Source organism: Schistosoma haematobium, chromosome ZW, assembly GCF_000699445.3.
Source record: "Schistosoma haematobium chromosome ZW, whole genome shotgun sequence".
NCBI classification, from domain to species: domain Eukaryota; kingdom Metazoa; phylum Platyhelminthes; class Trematoda; order Strigeidida; family Schistosomatidae; genus Schistosoma; species Schistosoma haematobium.
Genome location: NC_067195.1, coordinates 29293285 through 29319648, shown reverse-complemented (window position 1 = coordinate 29319648; position 26364 = coordinate 29293285). Strand labels below are relative to the sequence as shown.

Below are 26364 nucleotides of genomic sequence, written 5' to 3'. Positions count from 1 at the left end.
GATGACTTCCTTGCCAAATTGTACGCTCTGTATAACTTGCTCCAGAGGAGTATTTGGTTTTGTAAATACACATAAATGTGACGAATTCAGACAGTCTGTCTTTATTGTTGGTTTTCATCATCGGGCGTTTGTCGAAAACCACATTCAATGTTGGTTTAACGTTGATCGGTTCATGATCCCAATTAAACAATCAACAATCTCTCCAACCCTATACTGATAAAACCATACCCAGTTGGGCTGCAGCAAATGTTTTCTGCACCTCATTTCTTAGCCTTTCAGTTACTCCCTCAATAGTCATTTAGGAATTGTAATTTTGAGAACATTACTTTCGTCGGGACGGTAGTTACATTCAGTCTTCTTTTCATTTCATTCATGTGTTTGTTGATGAATTTCGTTGGAAATCCATTTCTACTAAGCAGATTACGAATATTACGCAATCTACATTGTTGTTATCAGAGCAAATCATTCTAGGACTATGGTACAACACTATAGAAATGAGTATATTGTTAAACTGCAATTTATTGAGAAGATGGGTATTTACACTTCACGTTCATCAATATATCAATCAAGAAATAATAAAAATTTCATCAAATAGATAAGTACAACTTGACATTTATTCTGTTGGTTTTAATACAATCATTGTTTTCTTCAAATTTTCCATATTTTTATTTATTGTATGATAGCTATGTTGCGTATTTTCAAACATAAATATTTGCCTAAATATTCTTCCAATTTATTTCAAAATTATGTCTTCAAACGAAATTATGTTTTAGAGTGTTATTTTTCTTCTACGCCGTAAACAACTTCAATTGGGTCTTAATTATATGGAAGCTGCATTAAAATCAATAACATCTGTCAACCAAACTAATGTTTCTTATTTTTCCAATGAAACAGTAGATAATGATTACAGTGAATCCTTATTGTATAATCAAATCCTGACTATTCTTCATGACGAGGTGCTTCATGTTTTATCGTCTCAGAATGATGAAAATGATAATTGGATATCGGCGTCTTCAGTGATTGAATCAATTTTTAGGATAGCTTGCATGATTAAGAAGCCGTAAGTGTTTTTTCTACATAGTCTAGCAACAAATTGTGTACTAATTCAAAGACTGTGTTTTAGTCTTTGGGTTTTTGTTCCATGGGTTTGGAGCTCGTCAGTGAAGAAACGTAAAACCGAGCACAAACACCTATCTGTCCATGTTGCTACACTGCGTTAGCACAGTAAGACAAAATTGTTTAGACAAATACCAAAGTAGAAATATTAGTAATATCTTTCAATGCAAAAAGGATTAGGGGTAGAAAATAAGACAGGAAAGGAGAGAGTCAGTTCACGAAATAAAAGATTCGAATAATTTTCAAACTTGGGATCTAAGTGAAGATAAAAAGTGAATGCATCTGTGCTATTGAGATCAATCCTGAGCCTTGCAGCCGGACGTCTTGATACGTTGATCACGATAAATGCTCTGACTTCAATCGGATATTCAACACTTACCAACATGATTCAGAGCAACAAGCGATAAATTCATGGATTGATGGCACGTTTTGACCTGACCATCCCTATTTTCCTCTGGATCTACTAATGCTATGTCAGCCAAGATTGCAAGTTCAGGTAGGAGGGAGTTGTTGGTCATACTCACTTAATACTGTGAACAGTTTTCACATCATTCAGTGGAAGTCAGCAATGTCCACAACCCCTTACTGACAAAATTAAAAAAGATTGTTTTCAAGATATAAAAATTACCTTACTATAAAGTCATTTTAAAAATATTATGAACTTCTCAATTAATATTATTAAATATGTTTAGTTCTTTTGTATTGATTAACCGCTACTGTGTTAAATGTGAAAATTGTACCGGGAGCTCACCTCTAAAAAGTTTTCGGGAAAATATTGTATGTTGTAGTGAACCGAGTCAGTACCAATCCATGCTGATTTGCTCTGGGTTGTTGCCTGATATTAGCATTCCTCGTTCAATTATTTCTGCTTCCTGTTTTCTGCAAAAATTTACACTTAAAATAATCGACTACTGGATGATACCATTTATTTTGTTCTTTAGTTTTCCGTTTTACAGTGTGGTGGTTAAATTAACGACGATGCCGTTGTGCATCATTTTCGAAGTTGCGCTAAGTCAGTCGAGACATCCTCGAAACTACCAAGTATTTTCAAAAATCAGTCTCTAATTAAGCTACTATCGAGATTCGTAACCTTTTCCAAGGACAATAATTCAGTATAGATTTAATTCATGCTTACTGAATCTTTACTTGGTACCTGACTGTAGTTTAGGTTTACACACCCACTTAAACAGTCCAGTTGATCCAACATTATTTGAGATTATGACTAAACTTCTATTTCCCATTTTCAAATTTAAAAAATAACTACCGACGTAAATATAAAATGTTTTTAGTTAAAATGACTAGTAATGAATTTTCTTTATAGCAGTTCCTTTTTTGGATATTTCTTGTTTTTATTGCTCATTACTCTTTCTGGGGTTCAGTCTATGTATTTATCCATTGGTTACGTGTTTTTTTTAGTGAATTCATTTGGTTAGAGTTATATCCAGCTGTCCGAAATCTTCCCCAGTTAGCATCTGCTTTATTTAATGCTATATTTTCTATCTTGAAGTCATTGCCTCCGTTCGAACAATTACGTACAAACTGTTCTCAACCTCTACATGAAATTAATTCCAAGCAGGCTTTCATTCAACTCCCTCCTGATATGAGCAAAGAATTAATTGATTGGTGCTTACATGAAGATGATGCGTTAGAGGCAAACATAGATGATATGAACTCGACGTGCAGTTATAATTTAATTGATAGAAAAGTTAGAACAGAAATCTGTCTTCTTCGTTTACACCCATCATGCCTGGATCTAAACTATGTAAGTCAAAGTCTAGAAATCCTTCCCTAGATATCTTTACTACTTAATCGTTATCAAGCTAGTTCTACTTGTTTTTTTTGGATGGATTACGGTTTCGAGTATTGGTCCAAGTTATGAAGGGTGTTTTTAGATGGAAAAAATCTTGCCCTAAGCTTTTATTTAATTCTAAAACGTCCAGTCTTCAGAACATCTCATCTTCACCTATGAAACTTGTTTATTCAGCTAATAGTTATCTCATTTAGTTAAAACATCATGTAAATACTGCCATAATCGGTTGACACATGTTCAGATATTGTAGCCTTTTTTTCACATATTGAAGTCAGCATCGAGTTCAGTAGGGGTCATCATGCAAAATACTTTTTATAATCCCATTACCGTCTTGAAAACTGTAAGCTATTTATTGTGTAGCGTAATGTAGTTGTTTCAATAGTCAAGATGATGAATCAATTGAAACTAGACCACCATGGAAAACCTGAAAGCACTGGACGGCCGTTCCTTCCTAATGTAGGACCCCTCAGCGGTGCACATCCACGACCCCGCCTCACGGGATTTGAACCCACGACGTACCAGTCGTGGATGCGTACTGCTGAGGAGTCCCACATTAGGACGAAACGGCCGCCCAGTGCTTCCAGGTTTTCCATGGTGGTCTAGCTTCAATTGACTTATGATCTTAACTATTGCAGTTACTACAATCTCCACAAAACCCCTTCTGATACTAATGTAGTTATGTTTGTTTTTCGTCTATTGTATTATAAAGAAACCATAAAGTAATGAACACTAATTCCGTTATTCGCCATAATTTGACAATTTTTCTATTCGTTCGATTTCCCTAACACCATGCAAAAAAGGTAAATTTTAACACCCTTATTTCAACAGCAAGATTTGAGTTTTTTAATTTTAACTTTTAAGTTTAGTTACTATGGTAGTAGGAAGTTGTTATATCACAAGGTGATCTCCCCGACTTTGCGTTACATCCTATCTTAAAATAATTGAGTATATGCGATACTCTTGATATCTAGAACAAATCCTTTTAACTACCATAAATGAATATTCAAAGTTCCTCCATCCAGTATTACTGATAGTCATCCTTCCTTCATAAAAAAGGTAAAATAAATTTTCAAAACAATCAAATAAATTCACTCACTAGGCATTTGTGTACGAAAATCGCTAATACTACCCGGTAGTCCAAATTGTAGCAGGTAGGGCGGAGTTCGAACCAGGAACTTAGTGGATGAAATTCGAACGTTTTGACTAATCAGCCACCGCACTAATGTGAACGACGAAACCCACACTAATCACCAGCACAGCGCAAATAGAGAACTAAATGCATTCTTAAAAGTGAGTTTGTGATGTCTCTTGAATAATTTTTGGTAATCACAGTCATTGCATAAATACAGAGCTACTAACCTCTCTAGTTGAATTAAAGAATGTCTATTAAAAATGAAAGCGTGATATGAAACAGTATAAGAAAAACCTGTAGAACTTCAAATTTTAAAGAAAGTCATTCAAAGTAATTCCAAATAGATGAGGATTTAAATCTCGACATGAAGGTAAGTTGATAAGGATTCCCAAAACTAGGATTTGTTTTTTTAATGGAACTTATATTTAAGAAGTTGTATACCACCAAATAATTCAAAACATTTCCCTAAAATCTAATGCAATCAATTTTACTCCTAAATGCATCTTTAACTTGTAGGTTTGCAATATTTCTGTAGACACAAATAGTTTGATTTTCAAGCCTTGGGTTTATTTTAGACTTATACATTGATTTTAATGGTTATGCTTGTGGAAGTCAGAAGTTATTGTTTACCACCTATGTTTTCACGTTATTATCCCATGGAATAAAAAGACAGATTGCAGCTGTAATTGTGGTACAACAAACGTAGTCGTTCGATAGTACTGATCCACTTTAATCAGTGACTTATGCAACATGTAATCAGATTCTACATGGCATTCTCTACTGATCACTAGTTAATAATTGGAACAATATCTATGAAACTCAAGACTTTACCAGGCAATCATAAATGAGCGATTCGAAAGCTGAAGTTAAAAACAGTCAGATATTTGTAGTATTCATTTAAACAAACCATGTGGAATTCAACTTGCCTTATGTTAGAAGTACAAGCAAGCAAGTGGCTAAACCATTAAAGCAAGACCGCAAATATTAAAAAGTTTTCGTTTCCCAAATATTTCTTGTATTTGTAAATATGTTGGTTTAAATTTCTAATCAAAATGTTGATAATCTGTAGATAAAATGAAAATTGTTGTGTTTAGATTTAACGTACTGAAGCCACAGTAAATGTTTACCACCATTTAACGAATGCTTGTTGGTACTTTCGTTTCCTCAGTGAAATAACCGTACAATTACTTATTTTTCCCTTACGGGTTTTTGATAATTATTTTTATAGTTACATTCAGGCAAATAGCCTGTCTTATAAAGTAATAAAATGTTATACCTTTATCGTCTATTATCATTTGAGACAATGAATATCTTTGAATTAAACAGTAAGCAATAACAGAAAGGACTGTTCGTTATTCGTCATTTGTCAGTTACTTTCTTAATGAATTTACTATTGTACCACTTAGGACAATTATTTGGAATTCATTTCCTCTAAAAAATTTCCACTTATAAACGATGTCAGTGATTGGTACGCTGATAATTAGGTTACATTTGAAAATCTTATTTATATCATTAATTCTAACCGTATTGACCAGTTGAGTCAACATCAGTGTCTTTAAATACCTTTTTAAATAATTACACTTATCGTCGGGATTTCGACAGAAATTAAGTACATATGCAGTAAAATAAGTTCTATTTGTTGGGAGATGTTAAGCTTTTCAAAGTAACTGTCACTCATTCCGGTAAAAACCAAATTTCATCGTAGTTTTGTAGCAAATATCAAAGACTACGCATTCCAAGAAAAGCTTTATTGAAACTATTCTGATTATCGATAAAGTATTTAATTGTCGCCCCTGTCATTAGTATTGTATAATTTGCAAATAATCCACACATTTTTCATTGGATTTATGGTGTTGCGGTTCGCTTAAATCAATTAACCAGATCCAAGCAGTATTTAGACAGCACCGTGATGTAGTCACTCAACTTAATGACCGTATGGTAAACTTAGCTCTAAGGTTTCACCCAACATTAAACACGATACAAATTATTTGTTGCAACCCAGTAACTGGTTATTTTGAAATATGTGATTAGTAACTCCGAAATTCTTTATTTCTTTCATTAAACTAACGTCACTGTAATCTGGTAGTTAGTTTTACATACATGTTTTGACCAGTTTTTTTAAAAATCTATTTAACAGGCTGTTAAGTTGTGCTGGACCAATAGTCTGTTCGATGCCTACTTACATCTGTACACAGATATTTTAATGGATTTCGAAACGCCTTTCAACGATCTCATACAATACCTGACCAGTAGTTTGAACGATTCCAATGAAGAAACAGGTATTGTGTGTACTTTTTCTATTGCTTTCGTTCTTTTTCACTTTAAGGCCGCAAAAGGTGGCCATTAGGAGTAGAAGATACTCGTAAGTTACTTGTATTCAATCACAAATGTCTTGGAAATATTGCTTGTATCTGCTGCGATCACCGGGTAAGTAATAGTGAGGTTAGACAAATGGTATTACGAAATGACGGTAAATCAGTTGATGAGGTTGTGAATCTTCATCTGCTGAGATAGTTGGGCCACGTGTTACGTATGCCTGAACATCAATCACCACTTCGCGCAATGCTGACTAGTGTTGGTGATGGTTGGAAGAAAGTTAGGAGCAGGGAAACCAAAACGTGGCATCAGTGCTTGAAGTCAGTAACTTCTGATCTGAGCCATGTTGGTAGATGCAGACTACTTAGTTGGGGCCCGCGCGACTAAATATTACAAAGTTACCAGTGTTGGTTATCCTGTATTATTCAGAAGCCGTATTCCAATTTTATGATGAATAATGATAAAATCTAGTCTTTTCAGCATCCTTTATTTTTAAACTACTGTTGGTATTATTAACTCCAACTTTGTACATTTATCACAGTGCGCCGATATGAAATGTAGCAACGTGGACTAATACAAATTTCCTATAGGTCTTTATTTTAATCCATTTATTTGTAAATTTCAGTCACTTCTTCGATTCATGATACAAAACAGTTTAGTATTTTTTTATGATATTGGTTTTAAGACATGAGTTTTTGCCATGTTGTACTACTTTGTATTCTTTGCGTTTGTATTTCGGTGTCGTCATTCGCACAGGTATATATACTACGGTTTTCACTATGTGTGTTATTATATGATGAAAACCACAACTAAACAAGATGACAGTTTTCATAAACATCTAAAATTTTCATAATACCCTTGCTGTTTCAACTTGTCATTGTGAATATATTTACCACATATAAACACAGACTTTCGAAAAATTGACATAAAACCCCAGACCAAAAGCGTATCGATACATCTAAACTGGATGAAAGTAGGTAAAGTATAACAACGTTAAAAGTCACAAGAACCACATGAACGAAAATTTATAAAAAATAAAGAGTATCAAGTGAAGTAGTTTTTTTGGAGTTTATTCTGAAGGTGATCACAAATTGATATTATTTGGAAATTATGGAACAATAAGCATTTATTTTGTCTTAGTTTCGGAATTCTAGACAATACACTTATGACCCGACCCATGATCTTCATATCTCCATGGTAAGGACAACATTATGTTGCCGGTAAAGGCGGAATTCAGATATCTTCATATTCATTTTCACTTTGTTTTCAAGATATTGCAAAGATTATCCTATGCTGTCAGTGAGTGAATCATCTCACTCCTAACCTACTTGATTCTATAATTCCCAACTTCATATGAAAATACTTTCGAAGATTGATGTAGAGTGATTGGATGCTTAAAGTTTATGAGCTGATATGTAATACACGCATTCATATTGTATGACTTATCTTAAACGATATCATCTAGAATCTGCAAAGTACACAATCATTTAATTAAAATTGTTTGGTTCACTTCCTCTATCGCAATTTTATTTATACGTTTTATTTCTCCCATATCGTAAAATTCATCATATCACCTTTATGACATGTGTGTTTTCATTAGATCGTTTGAAGTTTATGCTGTTCTTTTTTCATTCTATTATTTGATTTTTCTCAATGCTGTTCGATAATATAGAGAAATATGATCGTAACAGAGTAGAAAAATGTGGACATTGTTTACTGGTCTTGCTTCGTTCAGCATTTGCAGGCGAATCATTCTGCCATCAACGTTTACCCTCACCACTGCATCAAGATATTCCCTTAAAGGTTAAGTTTAATGTACTTCTAAAATCTTACGTTGTTGTCTAATCTACGTTAAATCAAGTTGTGTTTTTGGGATCCTCTTTTACGTTATTAATAGTTGTATTTAGAAAATATTGACGAAATTTAAGGGGACATTTGTGTCATATTTTCACTCGAAAAAGTGACATTCGAATTAGCGTTTTGTTGCTTTACAATCGAAACCAGGAGGCACAAATATTAACCAGGTTTCAGATAAGCGACTCTTGTCCAACTTTATCATACAGATTATTTGATATGCTTGCATTGAATGGTTGATAAAAATTTAATATAGTTATCAGTTGGGACGCATAAATGTTAGTAGAGCCTTTGTAACCTGCTATTAGCACTACAACTGACATACAGGTTTCGCTTTAAACTGATCTGTTATCCTCTATCTGATTACCCTATAATAATCAGTTTTTGTTCAACTATTTTGTCCTTCGTATTACTAACTTACTCGTGTGTACTACCTCTAGGTTTTTAACCTTATGCTCAGTGAATCTTTCCTAAACGTAAAATGTCCACTCAGGTTTTTAAAAAATGTTAAGTATCCTGTCTTGCACCTGCTCCTGAAATACAACACAATAGACTTTCTCAATTTACTCACTTTATCAGCTTCGGATGAATTTTTTGCCAAAGGACAGTTGGGGTAAGCATTCTCCATCGTATTTTTTTTAAATATATTTTGAAATAAACGCTATTGATTATGCCTATTTGGTTTTCAGTAAATAGGCAACAGTGACTAAGTGCTTAAACTGTATATCTGGAGGTTAAACGTTCAAACTCATTTTGATTTAAGCAGCTAAGTGAGTAATATCACTAGCCGTATTAATACATGTAGAGTTTAGCTGAGTGCATTAATCTATGGTTCGTTTTTGAATCACATCATTAATATAAATTGTGGTAGTAAGTCATATCAATCATTAGAGGGGATCATTTCTATTATAATCTGTTTTAGATAATTAAAATAACCCATAGTGTCATTGAATAAGAAAAAGAGAACTCAGCGATGAGAATTTTTTTGACGAAATCATTTACTTAAGCTGTACATTCGTGTATATATAGTTATATGGAAAATACATATCTATAGGAGGATAGAAAACATGGCATCACAAAAATGGATTCGAGACTCTTATTATTAAATGAGGTTACGTACTAATCAAGGGGTAAGGAAGAAAATCGTTTGTGGGTCAGATAATAGTCCAATTGACAAATATTGAAGAAAAACGACAAACACAAAAGTCATAATAATAGACTGAATAATAATCAAGAAAACTTGTATGAGGTAACAATAATAATAAGAAGAAGAATAACTGACTAGAGTTTAAGATTGCAAAGTAATAGTTAAAAAAATTCAATAATGATCAGATGAAAATGCAGAAAAAAATACCAAGAAACATACCCATTCAGGGAATTAGGGCCAAGGAAGGATGAGAGGTTGGACAAATCGTTTCTGCACGCAAAGTTCGGGCTTGAGTTGGTGAATTGCCAATGCCTCAGCAGTGCATAGAATATTGATTCGACACCCGTTCGATCCATTTCCTTTGACTCTGTAGATCACTTTAAAAAAGAATGTTATAACTGTGAAAAATGCTGCGGATTAAGGGGTAGCGAATTACTGATCGGACCAAAGACGCATAAACACGTAGAACGGCCTAGGGTTCTGATTGGTCCCGCTTCCCTGTCTAACCCAGCCAGTTGAGTCCAGAACACAAGTCACAGCCTCGGACATATGAATCATTATATTTCAAACATACTTTGTTTATATACCAGTCAAGCAGACCACAACGTACCACAAAATAGAAAATAACATTGTACGATATTGGCCAACAGGAAAATAACACGTCAAATAAATATTGACCAATAAGACGATACCATTTCATGTCCAAGGATAGCATTAGACTTAACAGGATAATTTTTGGGATATTTTCCTGAATATCCCAACACCTCCCTTTTTTTGGAGATCCGGAGTTGATGTCCGGATTTTAAATTTTTGTCGCATCTATCCTCCCCCTCGAAATAATGTTGGGTCCTCATATACCCAAGTAACAGTTAGTGTGACTCTATTTGAAGCATATTTCCCGCATTGAGTAGAGTCCACTAGAGCTGACTAGATGGTGAGGATCAGCGACAGTAAATATGAGGTCATTAGGGTTTGATTCTTGTGAAACATTTCCATCAGATCTCTTCAAAATTCCATTAGTGGATAATAGGTCACTAAAATAAACAGCATCTATCAAAATTGTATTAGATTTCTGACCATTATTTGATGTATGGGACACATTTTCTGGCAAAACAAGAGGATCTTTTCGTGAGCTGGATATGCTACTGTCTGTACATGCTGTTTCGGGGATGATGGAGTTTGACTCCATTACCGGGCATGTTTCTGGAATAGAAAGTACTGGACCACTGGGCGCATCATTGATGGCTGTTTCGTCTGAAGTACAGTTCATCGAGGATTCATGGAGGCTGCTGTTATTTTCCAGCTCACTGTGTAATTGAGATATCAATCCATCCACTTCCGTCGCGTCTTCATAGCATGAGTGATTTAGCAGCTGCGTGCGGAATTTGACTAATAACTCCGAATGTCGTTCAAAGAGCAGCTGTAATCGATCGGAAGGGAGAGTCATTTTTTCGAATCAGCACCTGTGATGAAAATTACTGTATGACTAATGACCAATGTCGTCGAAGGACAGTGACGACAATCTGGATGCTGATTGGTTGAATAATTAGACTGGATTTCGTCCAATTACAGAATGACTTTGGATTGTTTTTTTTTCTTCACCCCGTCGCCAATTGTTATGGCTTTAATTTGGGTCGATTTTTACCCTGTGCTAATTGTTGTGTCCTTGACTGGAAAAATTAGAGAGCAGCGTATTTATCGATCGATTACAGTGATATGTCCATAGTTGATTAAATGCTCCTGTATAGAACTAGTGATTGTCTTACATTCTCCTTTTACAAGCCGAGCCGGATAGTGTTCTGAGGTGTGTTTGGAAGGTAGTCGCTTTGTTCGGCCTATATAACGAGCCCCACATAAGCATGTAAATTTATAAATACACATTGATGTGGCCCAAAGCGAAAGTTTATCTTTAACACATCCAGGAATATTAGGCCGGCTTGAGAAAACAGTTCGGAGCTTGGCTGTGTAGAAAGTTATATTCAATGATTTTGAAATCCGTTTATTTAAGGTTTCAGTAGCCGTGTCTCCTTACATATTCATGAACAGGGTTTTCTTTTGTACTGTTGATACTTTCTCATGATGAATTCTAGGTGTTAAGTTACTATCGACAAATCTAGGTGGATAACCGTTTCTGATGAGAGTTTGTCGAAGTTGAATTAGTTCCTCATCTATTGTGTCAGTGGAACAGATTCGCTTGATCCTAGAGGATAAACAGTGAATTAAGTTCCTCTTTCTACTCAATGGGACCCAACTATGAAAATTAGTGTACTGCCCATTCCAATTAGGTTTTTTATATATGGATCGCTGTAAAAAAACCTTCGGGCATTCTTTTTAATCGGACATCAAGAAATTAGAATTCATTATTTACCTCTGCTTCTAAGGTAAATTGAATTGAGCGGTGACAATTATTGAAATCCAAGTAACCTTAAGGATTAACACAAATGTTTTTTCCCAATATTACTTACTTACACCTGTTACTCCTCGTGAAGGAGCATAGGTCGCTCACCAGCATTCTCCATCCAACCCTGTCCTGGGCAATCCTTTCCAGCTCCTTCCAGTTGTAATTCATCCTTTTCATATCTGCTTCTATTATCCGACGTAATGTGTTCTTTGGCCTTCCTCTTTTCCGCTTCCCTTCAGGATTCCAAGTTAGAGCTTGCCTCGTGATGCAGTTTGACGATTTGCGTAATGTATGTCCTATCCATTTCCATCGTCTTTTCCTAATTTCCTCTTCAGCTGGAAGTTGGTTTGTTCTCTCCCACAGAAGGCTATTGCTGATGGTATCCGGCCAATGGATGTTGAGTATCTTACGTAGACAGCTATTTATAAATACTTGTAGTTTCTTGATTGTGGTTGTTGTAGTTCTCCAAGTTTCAGCTCCATACAGTAGAATTGCCTTGACGTTCGTATTGAAGATTCTCACTTTGATATTGGTTGAAAGTTGTTTTGAGTTCCATATGTTCTTCAATTGTAGGAATGCGGCCCTTGCTTTGCCAATCCTCGCCTTTACGTCTGCATCTGAACCTCCATGTCTATCGACGATGCTTCCCAGATATGTGAAGGATTCTACATCTTCCAGAGTTTCTCCATCAAGGGTGATTGGATTGCTGTTCTCCGCTTTGAATTTGAGGACCTTGGTTTTCCCTTTGTGTATGCTGAGGCCTACTGATGCAGAGACTGCTGCTACATTGGCTGTCTTTATCTGAATCTGTTCACGTGTACGTGATAGGAGGGCTAGGTCATCTGCGAAGTCCAGATCGTCTAATTGGTTCTGAGCTGTCCATTGTATTCCGTGTTTTCCTTCAGATGTCGAGGTCTTCATAATCCAGTCGACCACCAGAAGAAAGAGGAAGGGAGAGAGTAAACAGCCTTGTCTGACTCCGGTCCTTACTTGGAATGCATCTGTCAGCTGTCCTCCATGCACTACTTTGCACTGTAGTCCGTCATATGAGTTCCGGATAATATTGACAATCTTCTCAGGAACTCCGTAGTGTCGAAGAAGTTTCCATAATGTCCTCCTATCTACACTGTCGAATGCCTTTTCATAATCAATGAAGTTGATGTATAGTGACGAGTTCCACTCAACTGATTGTTCGACGATGATCCGTAGTGTTGCAATTTGTTCTGTGCACGACCGATCCTTTCGGAATCCAGCTTGTTGGTCTCGAAGTTGGGCATCTACTGCATCCTTCATCCGGTTCAGCAACACCCTGTTGAAGACTTTCCCTGGTATTGACAGTAGTGTAATGCCTCTGTAGTTTTCACATTTGCTCAGATCTCCTTTCTTTGGAATCTTGATGAGGTGTCCTTCTTTCCAGTCCATCGGCACTTGTTCCTCCTCCCAAATCTTTTTGAATAGAGGGTAAAGCATGCTTGTGGTTACTTCGATGTCTGATTTCAGTGCTTCAGCTGGTATGTTGTCGGGTCCTTCTGCTTTCCCGTTCTTGATTTGTCTGACGGCCATTCTAATTTCTTCCGTCGTTGGTGGGTTGACATCTATAGGAAGATCTGTGTGTGCTGCTTCGATGTTCGGTGGATTCATTGGAGCCGGCCTATTCAGGAGTTCCTCGAAGTATTCTACCCATCTGTTTCGCTGTTGTTGAATTTCAGTGATTGGCTTGCCTTCTTTGTCTTTGACCGGCCTCTCTGGTTTACTGTATTTCCCTGATAGTTTCTTCGTTGTATCGTAGAGCTGTTTCATATTTCCTTCTCTAGCAGCTTTTTCTGCCGTCGTTGCTAATTCTTCCACGTATTTCTTCCTGTCGGCTCTAATGCTCCTCTTCACTTGCTTGTTTGCTTCTATGTATTCAGCTTTTGCTTGGACTTTCTCTGCTCGTGTTCGGCTGTTGTTAATTGCTGTCTTCTTGTTCTTCCTTTCTTTGATCTTGTCCAGTGTTTCTATAGAGATCCATTCCTTATGATGGTGTTTCTTTAGACCCAGAACCTCTTGACACGTTGAAGTCAATGTTTCTTTGATGCCTTTCCAGTTGTCCTCCATGGTGGTTTCTTCTTCCTTCAGTAGATCTTGAAAGGCTTGGAATCTGTTGTTGAGAGCTATCTTGAATTCATTGAGTTTGTCAGTATCTCGAAGGAAGGCTGTATTGAACCTTTGTATTGCTGTTTGTCCACTTGTCCAGTTCTTTTTTAGCTTCAGTTTTAAATTGGCTACAACTAGGTGGTGATCTGAAGCTACGTCAGCTCCTCTCCTGGTTCTCACATCTTCCATTGTCCTTCGGAATTTTTTTGATGCAAATATGGTCTATTTGGTTCTCTGTAGTGTGGTCCGGTGAGATCCATGTAGCCTTGTGTATACATTTGTGTGGAAATATTGTGCCTCCTATGACTAATTTGTTGAATGCACACAAATTTGCAAATCTTTCTCCATTTTCGTTCCTCTCTCCCAGTCCATGTCGTCCCATAATATCTTCATATCCAGTGTTGTCTATTCCGACCTTGGCATTTAGATCTCCCATCAGAATGGTGAGGTCCTTTCTTGAGCATTTCTCTATGATTGACTGCAGCCGCTCGTAGAATTGATCTTTAATGTCGTCGTTGCTATCATTGGTGGGTGCATAACATTGGATAATATTCATTAAGATCCCCTCCTTCTTTGTTTTGAATGATGCTTTGATGATTCTGGATCCGTGGGATTCCCATCCTACAAGTGCATTTCGTGCTACTTTGGACAGCATTAGAGCAACTCCCTGAGTGTGTGGAGCATTGTCCTCTTCGTGACCGGAGTATAGCAGCATCTCTCCCGTAGCTAGCCTTTTCTGTCCAGCTTGAGTCCAGTGGGTTTCGCTGATTCCCAGTACTGCCAAGTTGTATCTCCTCATTTCCGTTGCTATTTGACTGGTCTTCCCGGTTTCCCACATTGTTCGAACGTTCCATGTACCTATAAAAATTTTTGCTCTGGTTGTTAGAAGGGGCATCGGCCTCGTGGCTTCCGAAGGAATTCGGCTTTCACCATGAAGCGTCATAATTCTTCTAAATGAAGACCTTCTAACTCTGAGGGCAGAGTTAAAATGGTTTGAATTATTTTTTCTGGTAAGCGTTTTTTTAGCGAGTTAGTTTTCTACGGGATGGGGACGCTAACCCCATGCCCAACCCTCCTCCTTTACCCGGGCTTGGGACCGGCAGTAACTCTAGAAGAGCTACAGGCGGAGTTTTTTCCCAATATTGCTCATGACTAATTAATTATTAGTATGTGTATTGTTGTCATGAATTTTTTTTAGCTTCCTACGATGTATTTAACCAGTTATCATTAATTTTATATGATTCTTACAATAGCCAATCAAGATGTCAACAGCTTTACTACTGTCTTATTCTAACATCACTTTCACCATCATCGTCATCACCTATATTCAATAAAGATTCTCAGTCCGACTCTGTGTATCAAACAAAAGAATTGGAAGAATCTAATTGCCAACTTTTTGCGTATGATGTATCTATTCCTTGCCGTGTATTTATCTTCATTATAAGTCAGTTTAGCATGGTTCATAGTAAAAAAGTCGAAATTGATCATAATCTTATTTATCAGGTGTGTGTTTGTTTACTTTATGTTGCGTTTTGCCTCTATTTTTAATAATACTTGACATGAAGTAATATCAAGTTGCTTAACTTAGGAAATCTCTTGTCTTTATTGTGATTAACAGTTTCCGAACACTTGGTGAAGCAGCACAAATAGACTAACCTTATTTTCTCTTAATTATATTCAGAAATCAAGTAAATATATCTCATACTGATTAGCATTTAACAGTTATAAGAAATTACCAATTATAGGAAACTTATGCTCTATCTCAGATACTAATGTCCACCTTTCAACAGCCTTTTTATAACTGTTGCCTAAAATCGAAATCTAGCTTTTTTATTATGTAAATTTAATAAAAAGCTCGGGTGATCTAACTTCCTCACAATATAACTTTCCACTAGTAATTGAATTTCTATCTATTGTGAAAGTTTTCAACATCTAAAATATGAGTTTCACTAAGAACAAATCCTTTTACCATGCTCTTACAATTCAGCGATACGAATACGCTAAGACTTATATCACAGTGCCATATCTGGAATTTCTACTTTATTGTTATTTGGGGAATTTCTTTAGAATGGTAAATATGAAAATAAATTTTTAAACTAGAGTACTATTATTAATTTATTATGACTGACCATTTCGACTGCCTCAATCAGGTAAACAGCTTCTGGTCATATTTGAAAAAAATCTGAATGAAAAAGTGGTTGTAGGTTAGATCAGTCAAAACTATTTTCGATAATGCATCGTGATTCACTTTTTATGCGTTTGTCTTCGAGAAGTAGACATGTGTTTTCACTCTACGCGTTAGTTTTCTATACTTTCTAAAGTACAGTTATTCGAATCGGCGTAACGTTGTACTATTCTATGCCCTATTCTTGTTAACCACACTATCGACGTATATTTCAACACATTCTTTTTCATTGTTATATCATAGTTTGTGTTTTTTTCCTCTGTAATGACCTAATAGACAATTATAATAATCCAAGTTGTTTCCTATGAAAACTGATGTCTGTGAAATGGAAGTATGTCAATCTCTACAACAATTACTGGACTAATTTTGTAGAGAATTTCAATCGTCTGTTGCATTATTTTTATTTAACTGTTGAAATCCAGCTACCTCGCTTTTCATATAACTTTCTCAGATATGTTGTATCTTGCGACCAATATAAAATAAACAAGTGGATAAAATTTTAGATGGGTAAAACAAAATAGTACCTACTTCAGAAGTCTTTTTTCGTTTAGCAGGTCACTAGTGATCTGGCTGTATTCACTAAAGATCAAGCATTATTCTTTGATGAGTGTGTTTTGTTAGTCGATGAGAATTGGAAACAAATGAAGGAAATTCGTATGTAATATAATCTAGTTTTCATATTTTAGAAAATAAAAATAGTCACTTTACTTATACATCAGTCTATTTATGATATCTACATTTGTATCTGTTAAATGGCTTCCGGTGTTGCTCCTTATCATAAGTATAGTCCGCACCTCATTGTCATTACAGTTTTATCTGTGGTGAATTTCGCATTTCGTTTTATTTGTTTGTGTTACTAGCTATTCAAAGGTATTTGCGATTCAAATGATCAATTGTGTAGAAGTCTTCTGTCAGAATTCGAATTGGCTGTGATTGAATCAATAGAATCAGGCCTATTAAAACATCTAGAACAATGTGCTACCTTGAGTTCTGAAAAAGGATTGTAAGTTCACTTTTTACTGTATCACGTGAATTACTCACTTTGGTGTTCTTTTAGAAAGTGCTAATATAATTATATTAAACTTTTTAAACTAATGCATTGGTCCTGTTTTCTTGCATTCACAGCTGTATGAAAAATTAAAACACAGGAATTTAAAAAAGAACAGCTAAGCACATTTGCGATCTAAAAAGAACTATTGACCAGTTCTAATTGCACAAAATATAAGTTTGTATCTTCTTAATACTCACCTCCCATTATTTCATCTGCCAATAAGTCGTTAAAAACTAAACACTATAAACCTCGATTATTTTCATAAATTTAATTGTGTAGAATTTCTATCCAACAGCCATTCGTAGCACTAGTTCTGAACACTGAGAAATAATTAAACATTTTCTTGTGAAAATTTATGGTGATTTCCATATAATATATTTGAAAATCTATACTCAAATTAGTTCTTCGTATTGCTCAGTTATTGAATGACATATGGTACTCTATTTATACTTACTATCTTCGTAAAATACATTTTCTTACCTTTCCACAAATAACTGATGAAGTGGATTTCGCGCCTACTCGTGAAATCGATTGTGTGTATGTCTTTTGTAAGTAGTCCAGTTTACCATTTTCATACAATCCAGATATACTTCCATCATGTAATTGAGTCGAAATCAGTTCAGTTACACTGGTAGATTCAATGAATTGACAACTCACTACCGAATTATATTTTTGCTGATCTAAACATGTACATCTAATTATATTAAGACTAGTAATTATAAAGCTAATAATTCTAGCCAGTTATAGTTTAAAAAACAAACAACAGTCAAAGTGATGAGATTTAACCACAATACTCACAAAAAGAAATCGACTCTACCAATACCCCTAATTTTATATCAATCATCTTGTAAACACTGTAGAATAACTTCTCATTTTTATTCCATCTCTATTTTTTCCTAATGATGACTACGAATAGTTGAGTCTATTCCAAAATTATTTTCTAATTATCCGATTTAACTAATTTTGATATTTTAAGTTGGTGTGTTACATAATTGTGAAATTTCTTATGTTCATTGAATTTGTTCCTGTTTGCGTATGTCTATTACTTGGACAATACATATGTAATTAAATAAACAATTAAACTATTCATTTCATTTTTTTTTTTGCAAAATTTACTTCCGTATAATCTTTATTCATAAAAATTAAAGATTACATATTGTATTTATCGTTTTTTTGTTTGAAAATAATCGTTGTAGATATAAAGTGTGTGAGTACATTCATCAAACATCTGGCAATAAACTTCTTGTTTTAAAGTATCAAATACTGTTATTAAAACGAATTATACTCGCTAAAGTTAGTAATAACTCCACGTATACATCAATTCATTCAGATCATAATGCAGTGAAATTAGCTAGTTGCATTTTTCAATGTTTGGAGCATAATATTAATCGTATTAACAAAAAATTTCTAGTCGATGACGAAAATTATGATAATCTAAAATTGATTTGTTTCGAACAGGCCGAGGTAATTCTTTTCGTTAATGAATACTGTGAATTCCATATTTTATGTATTTTAATAAAACGTAACTAAAGTTAGATAAGATGAATTCTGCAATTTATATAATCGGAATCAAACCATATTGATAGTTAATTTTCTGAGGAATAATGTTGTAAGCCGGGAAATAGATGCAGTATCCTTCAATTGAGTGGCTGCTAATTTTGTAAAAACTAATTAATTCGACGCTTTATTCATTAGGAACAAATTTGTCACACTGCAATTTAACTTGAACGTGTACATGCGCTTACGAATTGTGAATTCGTTACTAAGATCAAATAGTCTCGAAATATGGTTCTATTGTCTTCGTTCACAATCAGCGACTTATAAATTCTACATGTACATGTACTTAAAATAGCTACGAATCGTTCCTTTAGAAAAGGGATTTAGAAGTCGCTTGATTCAGCATATTTTTTGGAACAATTATTTCAATATTATCGATGTTTTCTAAGTCAATCGGATTCTTTGACTTGGTGATCTTAACTCATTACTGTATTATAAAATATGATTTTTGATAATGATTTCGTAAGCAGTATGAATCTACACTAAAGTATCAGAATGTCATTCGGTTTCTACAGTTCTTCCGCTTTTCGTATAATGACCCTTAACTGAATGAGTTCTGCATTCTGATTTACGTAGGTACTTGCTGACTGGGACGAAGAACGTACATTAAAAGTCTTATATGGCCTAACAAATGCATCAATATCAGAAATGCTTGAGTTAGTCAATTCATACGTCAAGGAAAAAACATCTAATCAGCATACAACTTATTTAATTTTACGGGCGTTTTTCAAGTGTCGGTAAGTAACTATTTATAACATTTCACGAGTAAAACAAATTTGACAATCTAGTGCATAATATTATTTAGTTATTTTTCCACTCAAGAAACTAGGAAGTTTTTGTTATAATAATACCTTATGCCTAGATATTGCTATCACTGTGTAAATTGAGGTCGGTATGTAATAAAAAGACATCAAACAAGAGGAATGGATAGTGAATAAAATTACTCCCCCCCCAATACCTTGCTGAGACATTGGACTATCAAAATATAACGATAATACTATGAATATGAAGAACCATTATCGAACATAACTTCAGCTGCTTACTTATACCTAATTCAAGCAAAAGTTAGTGTAAGTATAATTTAAATTCTTGCATCATTTCCACTTTGACATATTCTCTATCATCACTGAATTGCGTATTTTTGTCATTCTTAGAAGCTGACTTATGACAAACTTCCCTTATAATTGTTTTCACAATCATATCATAGAATAAATTCAACAAAATCTACAACTATTCCGCTTCGTATTTTGCACACCTTATGTTTCATTGAGAATTATTTTATTGATTCAATATTAGATAGAATGTTAAGAAACCTTAATTTCCTCATAATCCTAATCCTACAGTTCTCTATAAAACAGCACTTGTTAACTACATAACGAAATGCCTGAAACAGCGTTTTTTCTTCAGAAATTAAATGCTGAAACGGTGATTGTAGTATATATCCAGCAGTAATTTGGGTCACTAATGATTAACAGTTCAATTAGCACACAGTATCCAGTTTTTTTCTATCTGTCATTACAAATAAATTTACAATTAATTTATTCATAATTGATTCCGTTTTCCATAATATATTCGTATTTAGTATTTATCTGAATGATTCATATCGGGCTTTGTTATAGCTTATGGCAATAATATCATATTTTAAATATTTAGCACTGTAACGATACAATTGTAAACAAGTAGCTTTTGTCAACTTTACATTATGTTACCAAACAAACGTCTCTCTGTATTCTTCACATGAATTAAACAAGATGACTTGTTTTCCTCATGATGTCTATGTGAAAAGCTATGTTTCAAGCATTCAACTACTCTCTTGTAATTACAAACACTATCCCATATACATACATTAGGTATCATTCAATACTGAATATTAGTTTAATGCATATTTACTGATTTGTACTTTTCTTGTTTTACTACACTCACTAAATTACTTCGATAAATCTCCTATTGACTGTGAACGATGTAAATTTAAATACTATTTATGTATTTTAAATATTATAATGCTCATGTTACCATAACAGAGTTTAATCTTTTGATTATACTTGTAAATTTAAACAGCTCATTTTCTTTTATGCTGCAGATTCTTTGAATTCAGTTGTTCAATATTTGGTTGGGTTTCTCAAGATTTGATCTATGGTTACATCTGTTTCCTTGTTTTATATAACAGTTCTTTAGAGATGATTAGTTTATTTTTAAAAATAATTTGCCTTTGTTCATTTTTATTCCTTCAAATACTTAATGTAACTTATAAACTAAATAAGAGATACATGTACTTCAACTAAGCTAACTGTTTGTGGATTACGAAATATCAGTGTAAAATGTCGTTAAATCCTGCCATCTAGTGCACCAAATTTAATTATTGTATCCTTAGAGTCATTTCTTCAATCAATTTTTATCCTTACTGGTAATATATATATATATATATATATATATATATATATATGACAATGCAAATTTGACACAGATTTCAAGTTGTGTAAAACTAACTGAGCCGTATGTTGTTCGTACGAGTTGGAAACATTCTTATTCATTTCAGTGTACTGAATAACTTGGGTACAATCATCTCGATTAAATATAATATAATCTCTCATTGAAAGCTAATTAATTGAATACGGTTTTGCATGCATAACTTGATTTTAGGTTATATATTTAATGATGTGAATTCTTTTCGTAACATCTGTCTTATATGTCAACTACTTGTCGAAATATTTTAGAAAGGTTATTTATAATCATCATCAAACGACTAATTCTGAAGAATGTACGCCTGATGATTCAGATGATGAAACAACTTCAACCACCAAAAACTGGAAACAGTTCCTTCAGAACTATGATACCAAAATAACAGAATTATTTATTTATTTGCTAGTTAATTTTGAGCTTCCATCTTCTGGTGAATTGTTAACCTTCTTAGAATCATACAACGACTATGCTATTGAACACGTACTGAAGGTATGCTTGTCTGACAATTGATTATTTTTAATCAGAATATTAATTCATTTTTGTTTCCTTCATGAATTTTATTGTATCCCAAAAAAGGAAATAAAGCATTTCTGGTATGTTAGGTTTCTAACTGTCATATTGTTCAGAAAATTCCGTTTAAACTTGCATTTTCTCATTTGATCAGAAACAATTGGAAAGTGGATATTATGATTTCTAGTATTTATTTTATATGATTCTATTAAGTTTCCCCTCACAAATTCATTTCAATCGATTGTCATTTGACGAGACCTTATCAAGATTATGTGTTTCAAAAGCATTATGACCGCTTCAATAAATAAAGTGAATCCCTCATACCTAGTAGGAAGAAGAAACCCGATTGGTCATCAAGTAATTTATAATATTAACTTATTATCCATATCTCAAATACTACAGTAGTAATGGTACAAAAGGCTGTAGCCTGTGAAGAAAAGCTGGATTGTGTCTCAACCTTTTAAGCAGTTCCTTAACTAGTGTTGTTAACCCATCATCGGCTTCATTTTTATCCAGTTGGTGTTTCTATTTTAACTCATATCATGATTTCACTTATATAAGTGTTCCTTACCATGGAATTTGACGGTTGGCACGGAGCACGTCGACATCATAGTCTTTTTGGTAAGGATGCGGATAAAATTCAAAATCGTTTGAACACCATGATTGTCAGTATATGTTTTTCATATGTTACCAACTCCCTAAATTCAAAAATGCTTTAGGATTGAGCTACTTCGTTGATTAATTTGACGATGATGATGGAAGTATTGGGCGAGTTGGACACCTCACTTATATTTGTAGTTTCATCAGTTCTGATGGCTTGATATATAGTTTAAAAGATTTCAACGCATTTAAGTAAAACTCGTTTGGCTTTTGGTATTATTATTATTATTTCAACACATAAATATCGGTACAAGAGGGCACCAAATATATATGCGCCACACCATATTTGTGTGTGTGGGCTGTGATACTACCCGGGTGCCCAGACCGAAGCAGGTGGTTTTCTTAGGGGGCCACTCCCCGAGCCTTTGACCTAAAGTTCTGATCCACAAGGGAATGGAACATCGTGAGGAGATGCATACCCATTGTAGCCGGTGACCAGCGATTGGTTCATACGCCATTTGTTCCCTCAGGATACTGGAGCCCATGTGCACCATTGGTTTGGGATCCGGTTAAAGCGCCGGACATTCGCTTTTCGTCCTCTCATTTTCGTAAACAACACCCCCGCCACGAGAAGGCAATGAGTAGGACTTCCCTGGCAGAGGCTGTATACGCGTGGCCGTGTGGCTTTTAGAAACTGAACTTGAGTGAAAACTTCATTTCGGTGATCATGTTTCACAGCAGTCTTTCGTGTAACAATTTACAAATATAGTCAAACCTTTGACTTATCGTTCCAGATGTTAGTTGTAAGTAGTAGTGTAATTGTGGGGAATCAGTTGATGAATTTATGGTTTGTCTCTTCCTACCTCAGTATTCTCTGCTTGATAGCGTTGTAATAAATTAACTAAAACTTACCAGTCGAATTAAATACATGAAATCGGTCGATGTGGTCCTTGACCCTTACTATTGTCTAGCCATGTGCAAACTTTCTTCCTAATTCCCGTGAGAAAGTCGTCTCATTGACGCTACTCTATTTTTGCATTCATCTAGGTCTTGAGGATTGTTCGAACGTATGTTTGTCATCCTTCTTCTTTTACATCTTTCACTTTATTGTTAGCTTCATTGTTTTCGTTAGTTTTACGTTCATCCTGTTGATTTCTCGTCGCTGTACTAACGTGAGGTATGGCAAATCAGACGTAGTTCCACTTATGCTATGTTCTGTCTTGTCTTCAGTAAATGAAATGTATGTAATCCTGTTGTGTAAACTTTGGTTTTTCAGGTTTTATCGGTGGAAAAGTACCCGATAGAGGTTGCTTATCTATATGAAAAGTCTGGAGATTTATCCAAAGCTACAGAGTTGTATGAACAGGTTTGATTTCGGTTCTTTATACTCATTATATATACTTATACTTATATATTTATTTATATTCTCTTCATCGTTAACAACTGACAGATATAAGCATATATTAGCTGTTTCAGCATATCTGTTTGCTGAGCATACCACGTAAATTCTTCTTGCATCGGTAGTCGCGTAAGTTCATAATAAACTCTAAGTGTTCATGATCTCTCAGGGGCTAGTATTAAGCACCATCCTATAACGCTTGATACTTTCAGTCAACTATGTGACAATCTTCGTTTTATAGTGGTATAACGTCTATTGATATTTTCGTTATCGAAGCTGGCTCGGTGAGTACATGGGTTTATGCAATGGTTTACAGATACACTCTGTTTAAGGCTAATGGCCTTGAATCATCTGATGCGTAAGCTGAAGTTTCCTTAGGTTTACAAACCTAAATTTCGTCCAAAGATAAGCACAAAATAATGCAATCTGGATAGTTTGATTATGTAAAGAAACCCACCATCCGTTTATTCTTCAACTACGTTAAATTTTACAATAGCCTGTCAATTTACATTCGATACTAATGATCAATAAGTTTATCGTATATTAGACCTATAGATGTACCTATTAAACAGTTATGGAAGGGGCAATTAATAGTAAATACTGAGTTCGAAACCGATTTTATTACGGCATTATCAAATCACAGTAAGTAAGCTGTTTATTAGCGTAACAACTATTAAGTTCTACTAGCAATAAAGTACTGTTATCATATTTAAACTGAAAAAGCTCTGTAATCCTTCACTTATTTTTTAGATATTTTCTGAAACGTGGCAAAAACTAATAAAAGAGGAGTGTAAGCTTCGAAAAACCTCTGTAGATTTTACTTCTGTCAGCCTTCATAACTCGGGTGACCAATCGGCAACTATCATCAACTCTGTGTTACAAAAACTATATGATAATGTTCATCAAGCGAATCAACGTCTTGTAAATTTCTGCCAGCGAAGATGTGCACAAACTAACGATCAGTCAGAAATCGAAGTGAGTTTAGATGTGTTTTCATGATATTTATGCTAAAACAAATGCATTTCATTTGAGGGTCTGGAATAATCTTCAGCTGTTCTAATCTTACAGAATTTAAATCATCTGAATTGTTATTAGAAAGAATTCCTAACTGATTAAGCTACTGTTTTCCAAAATGACCACGCACTCATAGGATACAGCCTTCAGTGAACATAGCACCACCTCGTCGCTGTTAATTAAAGTAGTAACGTGAAATTCAGGATGACAGACCATATCCCGTGCACTGTTTTTAATTGCTTATGTTAGTTTAAAACATTATTTATGAGTTGTTGTTTTTTTGCAATCTGTTCTAGTGCATTTCTTTTTCAGTTTACCACTGTAAATCACCCTCACTTGTCATGACTCTTCGTACGGGGTTACCAAAATCATTTTTAAGTTAAATGTGTAGGAGCTGTTGAAGTTCTAACTAGTATGACTTTTCTCAGTACATGGGACATAATATATGCTAAGAAAACTGAAACTACCTTTCACACTGGAAGCGGGATGGTACTTTCTTATTGGTGATTATATGTTCATTAACTACATGCTGATGTCTTCATTATAACATTGACTTGGTTCATAATGACAATGAGGGTTTGAGATTAGACCATCTGACTTCCAAACCAACATCGTACAAACTATACACAATTTATAAGTCTTTTCATCTCTTAAAAACTCACCAAGCCCCAAATCATTTCGAATTATCATTTAATTTCATTGTTCAGTAATTTTTCTTGTTTTTCCTTTTATAGGGTATATGGTTTAGTGTAATTGATTTACTAATGAAATGTGAATTCGTACAAAATCATCCCGTGTTAAACGCCCAGTTGAGTAATATATTCTATAATTCTTTCTCATTAGTCATGACTTACTTACCGCCAACTGTGATCGTTTCGCACATCTTGGACGTAAGTAAACATTTTATTAGATATCTTGCTTTTATATCGTACAACCCGATAGTATAAAAACATATCGTAGAATTTCTCTCTTTGGTTAAAATCATCTTTCACCGTTATTTTTGTTCATAACTGGTTTATATCTTAAGCGTTATTTTACGCTCGTACATCCTTTCTGTCTTCAGCAACATAATTTAGTGGTTAGTTACAGTTTATGGTGTGTAGAGTGACATTATTTCATGCTGACTTTAATTTCGAGCCCGTCTAAACAGATTTTCTGCGATCAGTAGTCAACAAGATTGTGTAAATGTAGTTAGAATAGTATATTTTAAGGAATAAATATTATGACATTAACTAAATCTGATTGATAGTAAACGTGAAACTCAAACCAAACAGAACATCGTACACACTATAATTGACCTACTCCTGCATATCTTTCTTAGATTTCGAGTTGAATGATTTCATTAATGCTAAATGTTTTATTCATCTATTAAAGATATATTTCATTGAATTTAGTCTTTAACATTTCATTCTTACATGATTTAGTATCTGTTCGATGGTTGAAGCAGAAAATTCTCTCGGAATAGTTTGTACTCTCTAAGATGGATACCTCTGAATACAAAATTTGATATTAATAATAATCGAAAATGAGAATTACTCTCATACATGTAGGATTTTTCAAAAGCGTTTCTTCTTGTTCATCCTGATCTTGAGTTCTAGTTTGAACAGTCTGTAAGGCATGTTTTTGTTTCATATTTTTACTTGAAGCTCCGAACAAAAGGTTTTATTAAATGTTAC

At 34.4% G+C, this 26364-nt stretch overlaps 1 protein-coding gene across 3 annotated transcripts in view; it reads left to right on the top strand.

Moving 5' to 3' along the window:
• Positions 1–26364, top strand: part of VPS8_1 (Vacuolar protein sorting-associated protein 8) — a 49623-nt gene that overhangs the window by 20003 nt on the left and 3256 nt on the right. The window contains exons 12-24 of one of the 3 annotated variants that reach the window (XM_051210961.1): positions 774–1060; positions 2533–2878; positions 6196–6337; positions 8047–8177; positions 8669–8841; positions 15166–15415; positions 16958–17100; positions 18345–18612; positions 19282–19442; positions 21420–21654; positions 23552–23641; positions 24425–24649; positions 25423–25578. In XM_051210961.1, coding sequence (XP_051070985.1) covers positions 774–1060; positions 2533–2878; positions 6196–6337; positions 8047–8177; positions 8669–8841; positions 15166–15415; positions 16958–17100; positions 18345–18612; positions 19282–19442; positions 21420–21654; positions 23552–23641; positions 24425–24649; positions 25423–25578 — 2607 coding nt within the window. Of the gene's footprint in view, positions 1–773; positions 12046–15165; positions 15416–16957; positions 17101–18344; positions 18613–19281; positions 19443–21419; positions 21655–23551; positions 23642–24424; positions 24650–25422; positions 25579–26364 lie in introns of those variants that run through there. The other 2 variants (XM_051210960.1, XM_051210959.1) reach the window with 2 other exon arrangements.